The following is a 21,622-nucleotide window of genomic DNA, read 5'->3' as shown; positions in this document are numbered from 1 at the left end:
GGTGCAGCCAAGACAACTCTCGAGCTGCCTTGGTGTAGCACACTTTTTATGTTGCACTGTCATATTACTGGCCTTACACACAGAGCCGCTCGTATCGAATTTCTTTTGTTCTAAATTTGAAATAGAACACAAGAAATTCGATACGTAGGTCGCGTCGCTATGTGAAGCTACGGTTAAATTTGTTACGTATAAATGGGACGTTATTTCAAAAAGTTGTAAAACAACCGGACCCGTTGAACTTCATTACAGTGATAAGATCATTTGTGAAGTCATTCGCATCGGCAACAATTTGATTCAGCTTTGTGATGGATCAATTGTCTGATTGGATTGGATTGTGGTAAAATGGGGCAGTGATAGTGAAAGAGTATTAACGAAAGCGCAACAATTTACAAAAACTAACCAATTTTGCAATCACAGTCACAAATCTGTTGCACAAAGTATTTTGCAGCACTAAGCCAAAAATAATAATCCAAAAAAAGCATAAAAGTTTAAAAATTGGCGTTTCAATTGTCTCATTACAATCGCATTACAAGGCACAAGGTTTCTATAAATGTGACCGAATAATGTCACCGTTAAATTAGTTTAAAATTGTCTTACTACAACAGCAGACAATGCAGACAGAAACAGATCGCACCGACGAACAAAAAAATGATGAAACAAATGTGTTGCTGGAGGCAGGATACAATTACGTAGAAGGAACGCCACAACCACAACCAATTTGTCGGCCAGCATTCACCTTAATCGAATTGAGAAATGCTATTCCACCGCATTGCTTCGAACGTAGTATGGTCAAATCGTTTGGCTATTTATTGAGAGACGTTGTGACTATCATTTCGTTGTTGTGCTGTTCGTTCATTATTTTTGAGCATCAATCAGTACCATTCTGTTTTACAGCCATTGCATATCCTGTTTATTGGTTTGTTCAAGGCAGTTTCTTGTTTGGTGTGTGGGTTTTGGCTCATGAGTGTGGTAAGTGAAGTTTTAACTGGCTGCTCAGTTAGAATCGACATCGAACTTAAGACGGTACTCCTTTCATAGGCCACGGTGCATTTTCTGAGAGTGATTGCGTCAACGATATTGTTGGATTAATTGTGCACTCAGCATTATTGACTCCCTACCACAGTTGGAAAATAACACACCGAAAACATCATTCGAACACAAGCAGTTGTGAGAATGACTTAGCCTTTGTTCCGTTCACAGAACAGGAGATTTCGCAATCACCTTGGTCCCATCATCTTCTGAACGATAGTCCACTGTTTAACTTGGTCAAAGCCATTTATTTCTTACTACTGGGATGGCCCGCGTATTTAGGTTTTATAATTTATTTCAACTTAAGCGTTCATTTGGGATGAACTCTTTATCTGTCTTAGGCATAAACGCATCTGGTCCAAGCAAATATCGAAATAGACCAAACAGCCACTTTAATCCAAATGCAGAATTCTTTTCATCGACCAATCGCCGCAGCGTAATTTTAAGTGATATTGGATTTGTTCTAGCACTGGCAGCTATTGGTTACTGCGTCTACATTTTCAATTTTTTCCTTGTCTGGCGCCTGTACATTGTTCCGTATCTCGTGATGAATGGATATCTCGTACTGATAACACTGTTACATCACACCGACACCTATGTCCCACATTTCCGAAGTAGGGAGTGGTCCTGGTTAAGAGGCTCGCTTTCCACGATTGACCGATCATATGGAACATTTTTGGACACAGTTCTACATCACATAACCGATACTCATGTGTGCCATCACATTTTTTCGAAAATGCCGTTCTATCATTGTGTTGAGGCGACCGAAGCAATCAAACCAATTCTAGGGAATTATTACTTAAGGGATGAAACGCCAATATTAGTTGCATTATGGCGGGCGATTACACATTGCATTTATGTTCAGAATGACGGTCAGGTGGTGTTTTACAAGAAGAGTTTGACAAATAAATAATTTTCACATGCGGTAAAATGCACTAAAATCTTCTAATTATTACTACATATTAATTAAATCGTCTCGAAAGTATCTGTCTGGCTTCATAAAAGACGTGATAACGTAATTGAGAATTATAAAAAATTGTGATGCATGTTCCGCGGGAAGCTATGTTTGAAGATTGCGAGAAATGATTGCCTCGTTTTGGTTTTGGTCCGTATTCCACTCAAGAAATTTATATAGGCGTAATTTTAACCACAACCAGATATTTTGGGCTCGAGCAGTTGGCTCATCTCCCCACTGCCACTTAGGATCTTATGCGGATCCCCGATTGGACTAGAATGATCTTTGGACTGTTGGAAGCTTTTTTTTTTGGCGAATAAGAGATACAAAAATGAATTTGAGAGCAAGTCCACATCAATTCTGTTGAATTTCGCTTACGAGCTGTAACATGAATATCAATGAATTTGGGAGGATGTGTTATTGAAAGTGACTGAATGTCACAGGTAGCCTATGAAGGCGATGCAATGGTCGTGCAAGGTAATTCACTGTATTCTCAATTATGTTGAATTGAATTCATACCCGATACGAACTAGGGACCAAAAAGGAGACCCAAGTGAATCACTTCCACTGTCAGTCATCTCACGTTCACGAAAAGGTTGTTTTGAAATTAATAGTGAAATGTAACAGGTTTTTCTCTCAGACTTTTACATTTTGGTACGTTTTGTTATGTGTCACTGAATTATTTTTTCATGAACCTTCACTGCTGTGATATTTCATAGTATAGGAATGAATCAATGTGAAGGTGTTACACAAAAAAAATAGTCCAGTGTGAATGAAGTCCTGTAAAAAAATGTGGCGCCTCTACAGGCCAACCGACTAGGCGATAGTGTACAAGCGCCAGTTCTTGATGTCATTGTCACGGTCAGGCCTAATGTCCAACCCAGCAACGCAACAAGCATACAAAAAATGCACTCCAAGTAAAAGTTACTCTCTTTTTTTCTATGAAACGGTTTTTAACCAATAGGGTGTAGCGTTTTGCAGTCTTTTTTTATTTTTTGAAGGCCTGCGGGTAGGCTCGATGCATAATGGTCCACTGATCACGAAAATAAAAAAGTTCGAAGCTCCCATGCGCACCTCTGAAAACAGACTTTTTGGTCACAGACTCACATTTTATTTATTATTATATTTTTACTCACAGAGCCATATTGAGAGCAGCTCTGTCGACTGTGTTGAAACAAATTTGTTAGGTGCATATGATAACTACTCGTAGAGACTGTGACTCGACTATTTTGCTTCCCAGTCACAGATTTTAAAAAGCTTTAACTCCAAAAAAATTTCTGGAAAAGTCATGGTCGGGAACACTTTTCGTAATTTTTCATCGGTGAGTCGATTTTTTTTTAAATTTTAAAGTATATGCCAAATTGAAGCCACCGTCTCTACGAGTAGTTATCATATACACGACTTAACAAATTTGTTCCAACACAGTCGGCAGAACTGCTCTAATATAACTATGGCTCTGTGACCAAAAAGTCGGTTTTCAGAGGTGCGCATGGGAGCTTTTTTTAAATTTTTTTTTTTTGTTATTTTCGTGATCAGTGGACCATTCTGCATCGAACCAATGAACTTCAATACAAGGTGTGGTCGAATGTCTTTCATGAGAGGTGAGTTTCTTTATATGAAATCGCTATGTCCTCCAGTTTGTATGAATAGACCATACCTGGTTTATACTTTCATTGTTTTTAACAGGTACCACTTTTGCTTGGAGTGCGTTAATACAATATAGTTTTTACCACGACAGAGTAAAGTTAACCAGGCAGGAGCGCTGATTTAACTGGGGACCTGAGTGGCCCTAAATTTTTCGAGAATAAAATTTTTCGATTTATGTCAGTGTTCATTTGAGTTCATTTTCATACAGTGTATTAGGACCCTTATTTGACGTTTCGAAAATGAACCGCTCCTGACTGGTTTAATTTACTCTGACGTGGTTTTTACCAGTTTTCTCTTATTTACTTATGCAAGATTCTTTATTCGAAACTCGATGAAATTTTAATCAATTCAAAAAATGAATAATCCAAAAAAAATTGAATTAAAAGGATATGAATCATTTAAATTGATAAATAATCCAGCATCGTTCACAAGTGTCGAATGAACAAAGTGTGAGATACCATTTATATTTAGCAAATTATTCAAACATTTGTATTTAAACTTGATAGGATCAGTTGGGTAGTGGGTACACATAATAACCCATCGCTCTTAGTTGAAAAGAATTGTCCGGATAAATAACACAGTTCACTAAAATCGATAATAATCACAATAAATATTTAATTAATAATAAATATCGTTAAAAATGAAATTCAATTTAATATCCTACGCGGTTTTCTTTATAACATTTAAAACTGTTTTTACGGAAAAATATCCGTACATCGACAGTTGTTATTACTACGACGATATAGAAACTGAATGCAATGTGACATTCGTTTGCTCAGAAATATTACCAGTGAAAACATTTTTTCATGACGAAAATATTTGTCTAAATCAACATCTGTATCCTGATTTTGAATCAGGCTTTCTTGCGAAATGGATTGGAACAGTGAATTTTGATAAGTGTATCTTAACAAAAATTCCAAGCGATTTATTCAAGTTTTATTATAATGTGCACACATTAAACATTTCTGACATTGGCTTGCAGTTGTTTCAAATGAGTGATTTTGACGAAGCCATAAATTTACTAAAACTAGATGCATCACGCAATGAGGTCAAAGAAATTCCATCATTCTTATTTCATAAAACCAGACCTCGCACTCAAAAATGGCGTGCCTTATTAAGGAAATAAGGAGGTTTTTTAAAAAAATAAGGAGAAAATAAGGAGCTTGGAAGTAAATTTTTGGGTAAAAATCTTGATGATTTTTTATACGCACACCCCCTGCACGCTTTTTTAGGCTCATAATCAAAAATTACGAAGTTTGTCAAAAATTCCCATACCCATATTCAACGATTTTACACTAATTTAATCCACTTAAATCCACTTAAACGCAATGGGCCACGTTCAGAAACGAAACGTTCATGACATCTGGGTAAACTTTCACGACCAAAGTACATCGTGAGAAATCTAACCTCAAAGTTAAACTTGACAGCGTTAACTCAACGAAACGAATGTTCACTCAGTGAAGAATTTTTCGTTCCTGAACGCGGCCTATGAATTACCATGGTTTAATAGTAAAAGTTAATTTGAAATTATTAACCTTAGCTTACCGCTACTTTCTTATACCATGTCAATTGTTTATTTTGTGGACTGTGAATATTTACGTGTAAATATTAATACAAATAATCCACACAACCCACAAAATAAGACTATGGCTCTTTACAACATTCCATTGGTTGTAGGTCGTGTTTTGAACCTCAGGATAAAACTGTACATTTCTCAATATGCTACATTCCTTAATTTTCTTTTAGGTGAAGTAGAGATTTGAGGTCAGAATTATATCAAATTTGTAAACAACACAATAATTTGATCAAATGAATTTAAGTTTATGTAGGTCTTGTTTTTTTGTGTGATCTACCACCAAATAGTTTGTTGGGAAAGTTTCCCTCTTAGTACATCAGTGAAATAATAAAATAATGATTCTTCCCATAGATGACTTGGAACAGGTAGATTCCATTGACCTTTTCAAGCCTCCAACAGGTCGCACACAAGTGGCGTCCACCAAAATTTTGAAACTTTGGGACCCCCTCCCCCACTGTGCTCTATTGTCGTTAGATTGTTTCTTAGACTGACTTTTTGTAAAGTCGATGCTTTAACTGACTTAGTATGACCGCGCTTTTTAGCGTGAGACAGAGGCAATTCTTTCCAAACATTCGTCCGTTACCTTCAATTCTACCCTCCCTCCCCTTCTTCAACACCGCTCTTCCCATTGAGTGGGAAGGTAGCAAAATTACTGTAATCCACGTGGATATTTTTCTTCAGTAAAATCGACAACAAGGAACTACATTTCTATGGTTTGTTTACTAGCAGTAGGAGATCGGGTGAAGATTTACGATGACCCTATTGCTCAGTATTCTGCCGCGCAGCGATTTTTTTTTATTATCTGTTATCCAAAAATGTAGTTTTCTCGTCAAAATTATTGAAAAATAAGGAAAAAAAAGGAACTTTTTCAAAAATAAGGAGGAATAAGGTGGTTTTTTCAAAAATAAGGAAAATCAGGAAAATAAGGAGTAGTACGACCCCTGCATAAAACGGTTCAATTAACTGAAATTAATTTGTCCTTAAATAAAATTCGAGTAATTGATGACTTTGCATTTTCGGGTGATTTTAATTTAAATAAATTGAACTTGTCACACAATCAACTCACGGGTATGGACAAACATATTTTGGAAAATCATTCAAACTTAGCCCATTTGGATTTATCGAAGAACGAAATTCAAAATTTGGACGCCGATGTGTTTGAAAGTTTGACACGTTTAGTCCTGTTGGACTTATCAAACAATTTGATTCATAATTTCAACAACAACACCTTTGTGAATCTGGTGAATCTGAATTATTTGAATTTATCGTCAAATGCTTTATCTGAGATTAAAACTGGGTCATTTGCAACGTTGTTTCATCTTGAAATATTAGATCTGTCCAATAATAAGCTGAAAACATTGGATGTTAATATTCTTCCGTCTCGTCTAGTAAGGAAGTTGAATTGGTTTTCGATTGCCAATAATCAATTACGAGAATTGACGGGTTTTACCAGCTCTCGGCTTCCAAACATAAGAATTATCGGCGTTGATAGCAATAAATTCAGTTGCTGGTACTTGAAACATAAACTTTTCAAATCAATCACATGGAAAAACTTGTACTCTGTTTCAAATAGGATCGATTGCAATACGGCTAATCCTGGAGCTGAGCCGAATGAGGAAGCGGACGTTACGACTGAAGCAATACAGAAACTAACTAGTGTATTCATCGGTCCTCAAAAAGTTTTGAAGGAAATTATTCAAGTGAATCATCAAGGCATAAATAGTAGCCAAGAACTTGCAAATTACGAACAGTTCAACGATGGAAAGAACACAAATCTACCGCTAATTAGTTGCATTTTTATTATTTTATGTTTGGTCATCATTGTTGCTGTTTTGATTACATTTTTACTTAGGAAACGAGAGTACAGTGAACATTACGCTGCTGACGTTTTATATCGAAGAAATGAAATGACGGCAGCCGATGCAGTTGAAAACCAACATTATGACATTGTCTGTAACAAATAGGAAATTCAAGAGGCTCGACTCTGGAATATTTACTAAACATTGTTTCCAACAAATAAATTGAATGAATTGAAATTGAAAATGTTCTTTCAATCCATAATTCAATGAAAACTTCATTAAGAGTGAACTTGCGAAATCATAGACCAATTTTCGATTTTATCAGTTGATGGCTTGATATCGTTGTTCAATCCTAAGATTTTCGTGAAACAGTTTTTTTCCCAACTCAGTTCTCTTTCGGTGAAAAGACTGAGGATATTTGGGTGCCCACACAACAGTATTTGAATAAATCTTGTTCCAATCGTTGAAAACGGGCGTTGATGGTATCGTTGGATGTAGGAGACCAAATAACCACATATAGTCTAAGGACCAAAACGTTTACACCTCTGGAATTCACGATTTGATAATTGAAAGTTGTTAAACGGTCAAAAATAAGACATCCTTGGTAGGGAGCCAAAAGTTTCTCCACGTTTTTTTTTTTGTCATCATGGTCATTTTGGTAAGAAACAGCGAAAGAAATCAGGTAAAAATGCCGCTCCTGCCTGATTTATTTTGCTCTGCTGTGGTGTTAGCTTTGAGTAAAAACAATAAATGTTTGTGGTGTAACCAACTACGAGAAAACGGAAAAGTTTACTAAAATTGGCACAAATTCTGAGTTTTCTCATACTAGACTACACCACCACAAACATTTATCCAAGGTTCTGAAGGAACAGGTTGTGACACTTCTTAGTTGATCACGAAGGTGGTGACCGTGGTGACACACAAATTTTGACAGATGCTTTTTGTTGAGCGGACTCATTGCGGATTGTTTGAAATGTCAACTTGATAAAAACTTTTTTTTTCTTCAAGTTGGCATTTCAACACGACAGAGTAAAGTGGTTTTGACTAGGGACCTGAATAAACTTGTAGCCCTATATTTTTTGCGCATAAAGTTTTTCGATTTATGTCAGTGCTCATTTGAGTTCATTTTTATACACTGTATTAGGTCCCTTATTTGACGTTTCGAAAATGAACCGCTCCTGCCTGGTTTATTTTACTCTGCCGTGATTTCAAACAATCTGTCAGCGGAATGTATCTGTTTGTCAGGATTAGTGTGTCACCCGCCTTCGTGGGTGTCTTGGTCTTTCAGAGCCTTGCGTTTATCATTTTTACTGAAAGCCAACACACTTCTTGACACAAAACAATGGTCCCGGTTTTTTCAGAAAGGACGCGGATACGAAGCTATCATCAAAAATATATCAGTTTTTCGCACAAAGTTAGACCTCAATTTAGCGTTGTGTCAACGCACTTCAAGCAAAAGTGCAATTAATGACAGCTGCCAAATATAGTACTATTTTGAATGAAATTTTATCCCCACTCTTTTTACAGTGTAAAATTTTGTATGGAGCACTGTCAAGTTTCAGTACCCTATTTAGAGTACCACTTTTGCTTGAAGTGCGTTGGTTGTGTCGATTCAACTTTGTGTGACGTTTTATTACAGTTTCGTTTCAACCGTAATTTTTCGGCCTAACAAACTCATCAGCAGAGACTCTCACAACTTGTTATGAAAAAATTTCTAATCAAAACGCATACAAATTAACTTCAAAGCCGATACAAAAAACTCGCCGATGGAGATGCTCTCAATTTCAACGCGAATCACCCTACTATACTGTATTAAAGAGATAAATGAATGAATGGAATTGGTTTGATATGATTGTATGCGCACACAAAGCCAGACTGCAGTTGACTCTGATGTGTTGTGAGGTGTTGTTTGGATAGTATATTATTGTGACAAAAACGCAACAAAGAATACTCAATTTAACGAAGTTTTTATTGATTTTTGGCTGATTAAAATCTGGAAAGGTCAAACATAACAACAACAATGAATGTGCGTAATGACCAGTTTTCTGCTCATTTCTGTTTTCGCTTGTTTGATTTGATTATTTTCGTTGAAAACAAGTTGTAAACTCTACGTGTTGTATATAACGATGCACTTCACAGTGCCCTATGTTTCTCATTTATTGCTATTCCGTTCATAAAATCCTCAATTCTCAATTATTCAGAATCAATTACCGAGACAAATCGAACCAGTGGTCATTGTTCATGGTGGCGCAGGAGATATTCCCGATAGTCGTGATCATGAAAAACATCAAGGAACGAAATTAGCAGCCCGATTAGGCTATGACAGATTAATGGCGGGAGGAAGCGTCTTGGATGCAGTGGAAGAAGCTGTTCGATCGATGGAGTTGGATGAAAATTTTAATGCAGGTTACGCTTTAGAAATCCCTTTAATTTGCAGCATATGGTTTGTGTTGAGGCTTAACGGTTTCGTATAGAAGGTTGAGACGGTTGCGTTGAATGGAGAAACTTTCTGTCATTTGTAGGATTGGGATCGGTGTTAAATTTGGATGGTGTTGTGTCGATGGAAGCGAGCATAATGTCGGGCGATGATTTAAAAGCAGGCTGTGTGACACTGGTTGAGGACATTTTGCATCCGATTACGCTAGCTCGCCGGGTTATGGAAAATACGAATCACACATTTCTCGGTGCAGATGGTGCCATGAGATTCGCCAGGGAGCAGCAAATCGAGATTCTAGATCCGAAGGGACAATTAGTTACCCAGCATGCCAAAGACGCTTTGGAAGCGTTTAAACGAGACAAAGCTAAGGGTTTCAGCACTGTCAATGCTAAAACAGAAATCGGAGACGTGGGCACTGTTGGAGCGGTCGCAATTGATAGAAATGGAAACATTGCCGTGGCTACGTCTACTGGAGGCATGACAGGCAAAATTGTTGGTCGCATTGGTGATACACCATTAATCGGATCTGGTACCTACGCAGACAATAACGCTGGTACATTCGCAGATCTTTGTACACGTTTAGTCATCTAATTTGTTTTCATTTAAGGGGGCGTATCGACGACAGGCCATGGCGAAACTATTATGCGATACAATGTTGCGCAGAAAATTCTTCAACGAATCGAGTACTTGAATGAGGATGCTCAAACAGCGACTCGGATCGTTCTTGAAAAAATGACCGAAAGACTTACCCATGCTGCAGGAGCGATTACAATCGACATAAATGGTAACGTTGGACATTATTTTACTGCCAAAAAAATGGCGTGGGCCTACCGGAAGGCGAATCACATCTACTATGGCATACGTATTGGTGATAACTTTGTTGAGCCGGCTTAGGTCCGGTGACAATGATTGAATAAACGATCACTTCTGCGTTGACTGTAAAGTTTTGTTTCGGTGCATCACTTACCTTGTAATGTTGGTGCTTTACAGCTTTACCATCCGAAAGATTGGCGTGAAGAAACGACATCCTTGAGCGGATAAAAAACACCAACAATATCTTTCTGTACAGTCAAGGTGTGCATTTCATTGAACATTCAAATTCTCTTGTTTGATAACCGGTTCGACAAAATCATTTGTTCGTCTCTTACGCGACGTAATTTTCTTGCCATGAACTTTGCGTTTGTGACTTCGGACACCGGCCGGATTTTTAAATTTCATATCACAGAGTTCACAGCTAAAATTCTTTCCCGTCCAATGGATGGTGCGATGGACGTAGAGCATATTCTTTGTCCGGAAACGTGTGCCGCAAATTTGACATGGGAATGGTCTGAAATGTAACAAGTAGAGTACACAACAAACAGTAGCTGAACGCAAAGTATATAAACACTGAAGGTACCGCACACCCTCAGGGAATAGCAAGGAATACGGATCCCGACGTTTGGGTGAATATAAGAATTATAATGTTGCATCTGTGATGTTTGGCGTAATAATGTTGTCAGAACTGCATTGCTCAGTATAAAGTTAGTTTTCGGTGTTGAGTATTGGAGTGCAACCTAACAAAGTGATTTTTACTCGATTTTACTTGTGTCCAACGTTATGAAAATTATATTCACCCAAAAGTAGGGATCCGCGTGTTTTTGCGGATCTGCGGTACCTGTACCTTCAGTGTTCATATACTTTGGATGAACGGTTTCGGTTTCTCACCTTTCGCCGGTATGAACACGCATATGATCGGTTAGAGGACCCGGAATGGCAAATACCTTACCGCACACCTGACAGGGAGCAGTTTCCACAACTTTGTTATGCTGACGAATATGGGCGGAAAGGTCACCGCTAACAAGGAACGTTTTGCCGCAAATAGGGCACATATGACTAGGTTTTCGGTCCAGCAGATTGTGCTTCCTGACATGTAAATTCAGATATTTCCGAGTGAACACCTTGCCTATAATTCATGCCGATAAGAGCAAATAAAAATCCGTTTGGTACATTCGTTTCCGTGTCTTCGCTTACCGCAAATAGTGCAGGGCACCTTCACTTTTGGCAATCCAGAATGCAAAGTCAACATGTGCGATCGCAGATTCTTTTTCTCCTTCACCTTCCTACAAAGAAGTAGAATAAAATCCACTGAATCCATCGTCCTCCTTCGCACATTTCTTACCCGCCACATATATCACATTCGTACAGCGATGGTGTGGTTCCATGACTTTGAATGTGTCGCTCGTATGCACTGATTCCGATAAACCGTTGACCACAGACAGTACAAGTTTTCGGTTCAACGAACTTTTTCGAGCTCGGTAATTTCTCTGGTGGGGCAGTGTAGTGCGATTTCAAATGTGATGTTAATTCACCGGCCATAACGAAAGCTGTAAAGGTGCGAATCAATCAGACGGGTAATGGGATTTCACGTCTTTCCGACGTCGATGCATTTACCTTTGTCACATAACACGCACTTAAAATTTCGCTCATTGTTATGCCGACGAACATGGGCAACCTGAACAGAAATTATTGTATTATATTGTCCTGGAAATTCGACCACATGAGTATCGACGACTGTCTGAAGAAGTGGCAACTCGTCTCACTGTTTCTTCAGGAGGTCGTCGATACTCATATCATCGAAATTTCAGGACAACTTATATTATCTTGCACTGACTGAATGTACAAGCACATCAAGTGCAGCCCTTACCATATAGTGTTGACGCAGCATTTTCCCACATATTTCACATTTCACTTTCTGACCGTGTCTTCGTCGGATGTGGGTCAGTAGATTTTTCTTTTGGTTCACTCTGCGCCCGCAAACATCACATTGATAGTATTTCGGCGTCGGACCGGCTTGATGGATGCGAATGTGATATTTGAGCATCTTTCTCACAACAAATGTCTGTCCACAAATGCCACATTTCCTCGGCTGAATTAGCTTCAACTTTGACGAATGCGTTGATTCAACGTCACTAAACGAATGGTCGGAACCGGTATCTTCGGAGTACCTGGGTTCCGGTTTGATTTCCTCGCTGATCGACGTGCGAGGTTCTTCCAATTTGATTTCTTTTGTGCAGACAAGTTCCACTGGTTCGGCGATCCCAACATTTGGTTCAAACATGTGTTGGTCGTCTTGCAATAATTCTTGTTTGATCTCAAACACATCTCGAAAGTGTATCATATAATGCAGAATGAACTCTTCGCTGTGATCCATTTGTTTGGGACAGAGAACACAATTAAACTTAAGCACTCCCATGTAATTGCAATATATTTCGCCGAATTTCTTGCTCGGCGTGCTATCATAATCTGTGGTTGTTAGTGGATCCATATCTTCTATGTAATTAGAAGTAGGAAACTGTAACCTCTATTTTTTCTTGAAATAAATGGAATAATAATAATAAAATAAATAAATTAAAGTTTTCACAACAAATATTGTTGTGCTGAAGTCAAAATATAGTTGTGGTTGTCATGCAATCTTCTGTTCTTCACTATTCTGAAGTGTCAAACAATTTGTTGTTCCATATAGTCTAAACCCAAGTAGAAACGATAGAAAACGTTTTTAAATCAATGATACGAAACAATACGGATATCAAGTCTATTTTTTGATCTTCTAATAAGAGTAGATCGTAGACGGAAGCAGCAAGTTGCCTGTTCAAAAACGGTTTAAGAGGCATCGATGCTTAGCTAAAATTGTAGCCTACATTAATGTGTCTTGTATTTCATTTTCGATTTCACCAGAATCCTTTTTCAAAAATATAGGACCGCAATAACGGCCACGAATGTGTTAGATTTAAATAACTAGGTCCCACCTTTTGGGCGGGTCGGGTCCCTTGACTGATAATTTTTCCAAAATAATTAATCAATTGAAGTGAAAGCAAAACAAAATTATCGAGCCTCATTTTTGTCAACTGAATTTCAATTGTCAAAAACCAGACTAGATCATTTCATTTTGCTTTTACCTTATATTACAGAATATTATAATCAAGGTTCTGAAAGAATTTTGTTTTTGTGTGTCACCGCCTTCGTGATCAACTCAGGGTTGTCTTAACCTGGTTCTTTCAGGTTTGATTATCTTATTTTATATTAACTGATTTTTTCATCTGGGTGAGAATGGACAATTCCTGAAGTCCAAGCCTTTTTGTCACGGTATGGATGTAATAATCTAACACAATTCTCAATTTGATACATTTACTTCTACAAAAATGAAATGTTGTCACTTTGTATTCGTTTAAATTGTGCAATAATCCAATAAGACCCGAGTTGTTAACTAATGCAGTAAGATACCGCAACTCGTGTCAATTACGGCCTTCGATTCGCTCTAACCGCAAACTTATCGCTCGTCCGAGCTGTTTAATATTGCAATACGATACCGCAACTCGTGTGAATTACGACCCTCGCTTCGCTCGGGCCGCAAACTTCACACTCGTACGAGTTGTTTAATATTAGGTTTGGCATAGCCGCAAACTTCTCACTCGTTCGAGCTGTCTAAGATTGCAATATGATACCGTAACTCGTGTGAATTACGACCCTCGCTTCGCTCGGGCCGAAAACTTCACACTCGTCGGAGTTGTCTAATGTTAGAATTGCTTGTTTGTAATACTATATGCTCACTGTATATGTGATTTCAGGTACAGTCGCCAACATTTCAAATGTCTTTTTTGTTAGGAATTTGACGTTTTCAATGAATTCCACTCAATCCACACAACTCACACTCTGTATATATCAGTATGATCCGCTGTGGTTTCCAAGGTTGTATTATTAGAAGGTTGCGCCAACAGCCTTTTTCGTGGTGGCATTAAATCAAAAATAATTGCCGATAGTGCATTGTATTTTAAATAAGCCGAATTCTTCGCTGTGGTATTATTGCGAGAATGAAGTAACCAGAACGAAGATAAATACCTAAATATCAATAATACCACTGTAGTAACCATTTTTAATTCTCCATTTACCATTTACCACAAAAATACTCCGTGTGAAAGAAAAAAAAAAGAATTTTTGCTTTGTTTACTTGACAGTTTGCTATCTCAAGGAGTACATCCTTTTTTGTTGAGTGGCAACCATACTTAAGTTAATGCGGTAAATTATTTTGTTTTCTTAAAAGTAATACGACAGTCCTAAAAGTTTGTTCCAATTAACTGTTAATCCGAACTTTGACAACAGGAACGACAACGACTTCATTCAAAACAGACGTATCTTCTTCTCTCAGTGAAGGGAATCATGATCAATTACCAATAATTATCAATTATCAACATAGTAAATGGAATAGCTTCCGACCTTAATCTCGGGAATTCCATTCCTCGTCGATTAAAAGAAATTTTATTAAAATCGGTTAAGAATTATTACTGAAGTTATCGTCATGACAAAAAAATGGTTACAAACAATTACGTTTTTGATAACATTTCATACAATATCGCCACAACACATTAAATTATCATAAATTATCACAAAATCAATTATCAGCGGTATAATATCATGTATTATCAAGTATCAACAGAGTAAAATCCTGTTTTCTGGAATAGTTTCCAGAACCTTATATCCCGACATAGCCCACCTTCTAAAAAAAATCATCAAAATCGGTTAAGAATTACTCAAGTTATCGTCATGACAAAAAAAATGGCTACAAACAATTAAGGTTTTGATAATTTTTCATACACTGTACTGTAAACTGTTACCAACATTTCAGGGTATTTTCTGGCGTAAGACCCTTGACTTCAGTCAAGGGAACAATATTATTATTACCAATTATTATCAGATACTTATTTTTCTGAAATAGTTTCCAGAACCTTATACATTGCCCATCCTCGAACTTAACCTCAGAAATCCCATTCTTCTACGTTTTTAATAACATTTTATATAATATCACCACAACACATTAAATTATCATTAAATTATCATTATCACATTAGCAATTATCAGCACTGTATTATCAATTACAATTATCAATAAAATCATGTTTTTCTGGAATATTTTCCAGAACCTTATCCCGACATGGCTCATCTTCGAACTTAACCTCAGGAATTTCATTCCTCGTCGATTAAAAAAAATCATCCAAATCGGTTAAGAATTACTCAAGTTATCGTCGTGACAAAAAAAATTATTTCAAACAATTAAAGTTTTGATAATTTTTCATACACTGTATGGTTACTAACATTTTAGGGTATTTTCTGGCATAAGACCCTTGACTTTCAGTCAAGGGAAAAATTAGTTTCGGTTGTAGTCGTTTGGCCCAAGGCTGTATACTCCCCAAGTAAATAGCCTTGGTTTGACCAGCTCATCTGAGAAAAGTCAGCAGTTCATCAATTTCCTGTGAAAGCTAACACATAACATGCGATACTATAATTATTTTTGAAATAGGAATATGGTGGAAAGATATCATCGGAAGTAAACTAGAATCCAATATTTGAAAAACGCCCAAATGCATGCTCTTCAGTAAAGCATCGATGTGTCTTAACAGCAATGGACACTTTGCAAATTTGTAGCCTTCAGTTAGGTGGAAGAATATTTGTCTTTTGATGATTTATTTGAACCAAAATATTAAAAAAAAAAAAAGTTAAAACCAAGAAAGCATGCAAAAATGTGTTACTTTTGAAGAAAAAATTGGTTTGTCGGTCATACTTATCCCACTTGGAGAAAACTATGAAGATTACATAAATTTACACAATCTGCAAAGGTTTCTCCAAGTAGGATAAGTATCACCCAATTGTATTTTACATGACTAGGGATAAAAAGATGAAAAGTACAGTTTTCATGTGAATTTTGTTGATCCGAGGCGAACCCGAGGTCAATAAACACACGAAAACGAGACTTTATCCCGAGTTATGTAATGGATTTAATCGCATACTCGGTGTGATTCCCCGAAAAAATTATTCACCTAGGATATATAAACAAACATTATACTTCTGTAAGTTGTCAAAGTGTCATTCGCATATCTTGTTGTCTCGTTTTCGCTTATGCGATAAAAAAGAATATGCACATATGACAAGCCGTCTCGGCAAGCCTCGACCGCTTTGCCATACGTGCATAATATTTATTACATGCTGAGGGCGTCGAAAGTAGTGCTTGAAACATGAAAAGTACGGTTTTCGACGCATGTAGCATGTTCAAACTATTTTTTCCTTTAGTTATTTTTCAGTGGTTGGACTAAGCCTAACCCGTCCTTTTCTTCTATATACTCAGTGAAGAGTATAACCTGAAGTGAATCACAGCAAGCTGGCGTTCCCCTTCTTCATCACACAGCTGAAATGCCTATCTAAATGAAGCTAAAAACAAAATAAAATAAATTAGAAACAAACAGAGTTTAAACACTCTTCCCTTACCCTGGACTCACGTTAAGTGAATGAATTGAGAAAAAAAAGGCTGTTTCGACCTCGAGAACTAGCGGCGGTCCAAAAGCCAGAGTGGACTGACTATCTTCAGTTGTTTCCGCTAGCCTCTTACACAAGACAGCAGTAAATCTTTCAATTGAACTGTAGCGTTAGAAAGTTTACATAAGTAATTGCCATCTGCTGATGGAAAATCGGGCGTCAAAGAAAGCTACTCTGAAACAATCCCAAAAAACGTAGCACCAAAATAAGAGTAAAAACGCAAAAATCGAGAGTAAAAATTCACACAATAACACCACTTAAACAACAAAAACAAAACACATACCACCGCACAAACTCAGACTCAATCTCGTTGAAAAACTCTGTCAAGCTCCGTTCGTTACATCCGAAAAAGAAAAAGTGAAAGCCTGAAAGGTGGCCTTCCAGCCTCCTAGGTAGAACGAACTAAACAAAATGTTTCCAGCCTTCTACGCAGCAAAAAGCATTGGTTGAAAACAAAATAGAAAGCAGTGAGTGAAAACAAGGAAACTTCATAGCAAAACGTATCGTTGAAAATCTATTTGCGAAGAATGACCTGCCAACACTCAATTCGCAAAGATCAACTCCTTTTAGCACACACTCTAGAGAAAGACGTCAACTCGTGATGTAAAACACACCAATCCAACTCGTGATGTAAAACACACCAATCCAACTCGTGGGAACGAAGAGTGCATCATGACTCAATTCGTTGAAACAAAGAGTGAATCATGGCTCAATTCGTGGTAACGAAGAGTGCATCATTACTCAATTCGTGGCAATGAAGAGTGCATTATGACTCAATTCGTGAGATCGGCAAGTGAAACACCACATCATCAACATGAAAATTCCGTCGTAACTCAATTTGCGAAGAATGACTCACTAACACTCAATTCACAAAGATCGACATCCCAAAAGAGAGCCCCAAAACAAACCACGATCCCCACTACTCAAACTTTACCGAATCCCGTCGCATCCGCATTCCGATTTTTCTTCTTCTTTCCTTCGACTGCTGCATTCAGATTCTTTCCCTTATGATTCGCCGTCCATTCTATGTCCACGATTCTCTATTTCTGATCAAAATTCAAGTCCAACCATGAAAACGAACTGCAACTTCTCTTTTTCCATACAACGTTTGGAAACAAACCGAGTCCATTCCGAGACCAGCTGCTAGCCGTGATTCAGCAGTCGTATTAATGTACGATCCATCCTCGTGCGAGGGTACATGCATTCCGTTAGTTATTTTTCAGTGGTTGGACTAAGCCTAACCCGTCCTTTACTTCTATATACTCAGTGAGGAGTATAACCTGAAGTGAATCACAGCGAGCTGGCGTTCCCCTTCTTCATCACACAGCTGAAATGCCTATCTAAATGAAGCTAAAAACAAAATAAAATAAATTAGAAACAAACAGAGTTTAAACACTCTTCCCTTACCCTGGACTCACGTTAAGTGAATGAATTGAGAAAAAGAAGGCTGTTTCGACCTCGAGAACTAGCGGCGGTCCAAAAGCCAGAGTGGACTGACTATCTTCAGTTGTTTCCGCTAGCCTCTTACACAAGACAGCAGTAAATCTTTCAATTGAACTGTAACATTTTTTTGCGTGTTTGAATGGTTTAAAAAAAAAAGAATTTGGTTTAGTTGTAACCTACAAATTTGTAAAGGGTTTATTGCTATAGCCTATAGGTTAACTGTAAAGTATTCTAAACAATATTTTGGTGCTAGATATGCTAGCCAATAGACAACTGTAGTGTGATCCTTTTTAAGAGGCTTAGAAGCTTCACTTAGTTATGCATGGATATATACTTAGCTGAAATTAGAGTCTATATCATCATCATTTCACTAGAATCGAGACTAGAATCCTCTTTCAGAAATGGAAATTGCAATATAACTATTACAAATGTGGTAGTTCCACCCAAAGTTGACCAAAGCTCGACCAGTCCTGAGAAGAGTCAACAGTTGGCCTAAATTTACATAAACTGAACAGTTTTCTCAGATATGGTCCAACACAACTTGACTTCGCCTCGGGATGACAATCTACCCTATAGATCGATAGAACAGCTTCATACACACGAGAAATTCTGTGTTGATTGGATCGACAGTTATGTTTTGTTTTCCATTGTTTAGCCTGTTCTGAATATCGGCCTGAAGAAAAAGGCTAAGAGGTCAAGCCTCACAAGTACGATTTTTTTTAGATATATGCTTTCTGCATAGTTATCCTCAAGAACAATATGAGTCTTCCAAATTTTTGAGAATAACAAAATTTATCTTTTTTTAAAGTTTCGAGTCACTGTAGGGATCGTTCATTAATGACATCTGTGTCTTGTGGAGATGGGCTTATGAAAACGACAAAAAATTGCGGACATCATTTATGAACGCTGGCAATTAATCCTTGATATGACTATTCAAGTGCACGACGTACACGAGTTCTTTAAGGCAATTTCTATGAACTGCCGCTCTGATTACTATAAATTGCGAAATAGCTCGCTAAGAATTGTTTCTGCATAAGAATAGCTTCTATAAGACAGAAGCGTGCGTTGCTGTAACTTGAGCTACCAGAGTGTTATACAATTTTCCCCTTCCCCTGAAGCGAGCGTATATTCAGAATGACACTTTAACTTGGATTTAAAGAACAGTCGTTAGTGGCACTAATAAACGTAATATTTGGCATAAAAAAGAAATCTTTGACAAATCATCCGCGAAACTCCAGTTTGTATACTACTACTGAGGAGCTACATTCGACCATACAACCTTATCACTCGACGTAAGAATTAAACACTTAAATCAATAAAGTTCATCGGTGCAACCGAATTTTATTCAATTTATCCATCCTCTTCGAAATACAGCGGTTCCGATTTTATTATCGTTTCTGGTTCTTCCAATTTGATTACAGAAATGGGTTCAGAGATTATATATTCTACTTGTGATATGTTTGGTCTGTGCTGCGGTTCCACTTTGCCTTGAAACACGTCCCTAAAGTGTGACATATAATGAAGGCTGAACTCATCGCTGTGATCCATTTCTGCATTGCACACCGTACACCGATATGTTAACTCGCCCATGTCATCGCAGTATATTTCGCCGAATTTTCTTCTGGGCCCTCTGGAGTAACTGGTGGCTGCTAGTGGAACCGCATTCGATCCATTCAATGTGGCATTGGCATTGGAATTTTGAGCTGTGACAGGATAACCGAGTGGAGTTATTGAGTTACCCATTAGGCTGTGTTGGGCCGCTTTCGATCGTGTTGATTCAGTTCCGTCAATGAATCCATTGGTTAATATGGTGGATGATGTTTTTTGAAAGGTATGGGACGTTTTACGAAATGAATGACCGGTGAAACTCTCCGGTTCCGGTAAGTTTAAGTATTGTGCGATTCGGCGAGGCATTGAAGCGAATTTATTTTTGCCAATAACTTGATTCGTACATTTACCACGCTGGTAATTTATGAAGAAACGCTGCTCTTCCATGCCGGGTCGTCGTAAAGCGGCGTATTTTTGCACTACAGTGCGAAATTCCCCGGTGATGGTGAATGACCGGTCGAGTTTAGTTTTGGATTTCAAAATTTTCACTAGTAGCATGTCGCCATGATTTTCAACGTCATTTAAGTGAATTCTTGGCAATTCGTGTGAACTGCACGCTCCGGAGACGGCAAAAATACAGACGACCTGCAACGATAAACCAAAAAGTTAAGAAAACTCGGCAGACAAGATTATTTTGGCAATTTCGCTTACCTTCACATCCAACCATAGCTCATCCGGCGCATCATCAATGAATTTGTGAATGTCTGCTAGGCTAAACACACCAGCCTTGACCGGCAAATATCCAGTGGCCTTTGATTTGAGGAAGGCCGATAGCTGCACATATTGACCGATATCGAGACTGTCATTTGCTCTTATCGTAGTCTTTAACATTGAATAGTACGCCCATAAGGTTGACGGTTTGTGCTTCTGTGCCATTTCGTGAAAGAATGCCAATAGAACAGTCTGCGAAATGTTTGTTGATTTATTCACTGCCTGCCAAGCCTTAAACGAATTGTACATCTTTTCGTATCGATCTCTCGACGATTGAGGTACGAGATCTCGGACAGCGACACGGGCTGTTTCAATCATGTCATTGGGTGTGTAGCGTCCGGAAATGTCATCGCCGCCAGAATACATTTTTCTACGAGTAAAGAATGTTTACTTTTATCAGGTGATTGTGAATTTTTGACTCGGCTAAGAAAGTTTAAGAATTCGTCCGGAAATCAGGTCAGATGGACGACATAGCACTTCAGTTAAATGTTTTTTCTTTAGTATTATTTTAGGGTTTTTGTTTATTTACATTTCTCGTATCGTTGCCTTTTAATGGAAATGATTTACATTCCTAATTGACACTGTAAACACGACTTTGGTGTAATGAGACAGATGAGAATATTTTGTAATGACCTAGTACTGTTAATTTAACCTATTTTTTACTCGAACAGTCTTAAATAATTTTATTTTATTGTTAAATAATACCAGCGCAAGCAATTTTATGGCAGATTATGATGTTCTGTGTAGTTGTGGTTGTTGTCTAGTCTTCTTCTTCTTCTAAAGAAAATAAACGAAGCCGTGGAGGTCTGGCTACACATAATTAGAATGTAAATTTGAGTGACCAAAACATTTTGGCGGTATACTTTGGGGAGGTCACGCAGATGCAGATACGCGGGTTACACACCACGTTTCATACAAAAAATTCACCACGCCATACAAATTCAATTTTGGTGAATTTGTTTGTATGTATACAGCCTTGATTTTAATCATGTTCGGTTTCAAGATGCGGTTTGATGAGCCTTCACATTATTCCGTCCACTCCAAATAAAGTTTTATTGACGATTTTTCTGATGATAC

General features: G+C 37.8%; 5 protein-coding genes and 1 long non-coding RNA gene across 7 annotated transcripts; 3 read left to right on the top strand and 3 right to left on the bottom strand.

Moving 5' to 3' along the window:
- Positions 1 to 25: 25 nt before the first annotated feature.
- Positions 26 to 495, bottom strand: LOC119086055. Its single transcript, XR_005089391.1, has 2 exons — positions 172 to 495; positions 26 to 67 (listed from the first exon to the last, which is right to left on the bottom strand). It is a non-coding gene; the product is annotated as an uncharacterized LOC119086055 (long non-coding RNA).
- Positions 443 to 1,958, top strand: LOC119085821 (delta(12)-oleate desaturase-like). The gene is made up of 3 exons (XM_037196321.1): positions 443 to 969; positions 1,039 to 1,311; positions 1,371 to 1,958. The coding sequence occupies exons 1-3, from the start codon at positions 612 to 614 to the stop codon at positions 1,940 to 1,942; spliced, it is 1,203 nt and encodes a 400-aa protein (XP_037052216.1). The 5' UTR covers positions 443 to 611; the 3' UTR covers positions 1,943 to 1,958.
- A 4,199-nt stretch (positions 1,959 to 6,157) lies between these two features.
- LOC119085921 (toll-like receptor 6) lies at positions 6,158 to 7,296 on the top strand. Its single transcript, XM_037196477.1, has 2 exons — positions 6,158 to 6,717; positions 6,781 to 7,296. The coding sequence occupies exons 1-2, from the start codon at positions 6,278 to 6,280 to the stop codon at positions 7,169 to 7,171; spliced, it is 831 nt and encodes a 276-aa protein (XP_037052372.1). The 5' UTR covers positions 6,158 to 6,277; the 3' UTR covers positions 7,172 to 7,296.
- Positions 7,297 to 8,869: 1,573 nt separating this feature from the next.
- On the top strand, positions 8,870 to 10,380 carry LOC119085900 (probable isoaspartyl peptidase/L-asparaginase GA20639). The gene is made up of 4 exons (XM_037196447.1): positions 8,870 to 9,032; positions 9,208 to 9,412; positions 9,529 to 9,996; positions 10,051 to 10,380. The coding sequence occupies exons 1-4, from the start codon at positions 9,027 to 9,029 to the stop codon at positions 10,335 to 10,337; spliced, it is 966 nt and encodes a 321-aa protein (XP_037052342.1). The 5' UTR covers positions 8,870 to 9,026; the 3' UTR covers positions 10,338 to 10,380.
- Positions 10,381 to 10,495: 115 nt separating this feature from the next.
- Positions 10,496 to 12,932, bottom strand: LOC119085684 (zinc finger protein 569-like). The gene is made up of 7 exons (XM_037196132.1): positions 12,797 to 12,932; positions 12,127 to 12,757; positions 11,874 to 11,934; positions 11,602 to 11,806; positions 11,454 to 11,542; positions 11,148 to 11,385; positions 10,496 to 10,770 (listed from the first exon to the last, which is right to left on the bottom strand). Exons 2-7 carry the CDS (start codon positions 12,745 to 12,747, stop codon positions 10,527 to 10,529), a joined length of 1,458 nt encoding a protein of 485 aa, XP_037052027.1. The 5' UTR covers positions 12,748 to 12,757; positions 12,797 to 12,932; the 3' UTR covers positions 10,496 to 10,526.
- A 6,607-nt stretch (positions 12,933 to 19,539) lies between these two features.
- LOC119085758 lies at positions 19,540 to 21,309 on the bottom strand. Of its 2 annotated transcripts, none has more exons than XM_037196246.1 (3): positions 21,075 to 21,308; positions 20,486 to 20,915; positions 19,540 to 20,419 (listed from the first exon to the last, which is right to left on the bottom strand). In XM_037196246.1, the coding sequence occupies exons 2-3, from the start codon at positions 20,909 to 20,911 to the stop codon at positions 19,577 to 19,579; spliced, it is 1,269 nt and encodes a 422-aa protein (XP_037052141.1). In that variant the 5' UTR covers positions 20,912 to 20,915; positions 21,075 to 21,308; the 3' UTR covers positions 19,540 to 19,576. The 2 variants fall into 2 exon arrangements, with proteins under 2 accessions (XP_037052141.1, XP_037052149.1); XM_037196254.1 differs by having other exon boundaries at positions 19,546 to 20,419; positions 21,251 to 21,309.
- Positions 21,310 to 21,622: the final 313 nt, after the last annotated feature.

Source organism: Bradysia coprophila, chromosome II (assembly GCF_014529535.1).
Source record: "Bradysia coprophila strain Holo2 chromosome II, BU_Bcop_v1, whole genome shotgun sequence".
Classification (NCBI taxonomy): domain Eukaryota; kingdom Metazoa; phylum Arthropoda; class Insecta; order Diptera; family Sciaridae; genus Bradysia; species Bradysia coprophila.
This window is presented reverse-complemented; position numbering and strand designations above follow the sequence as displayed.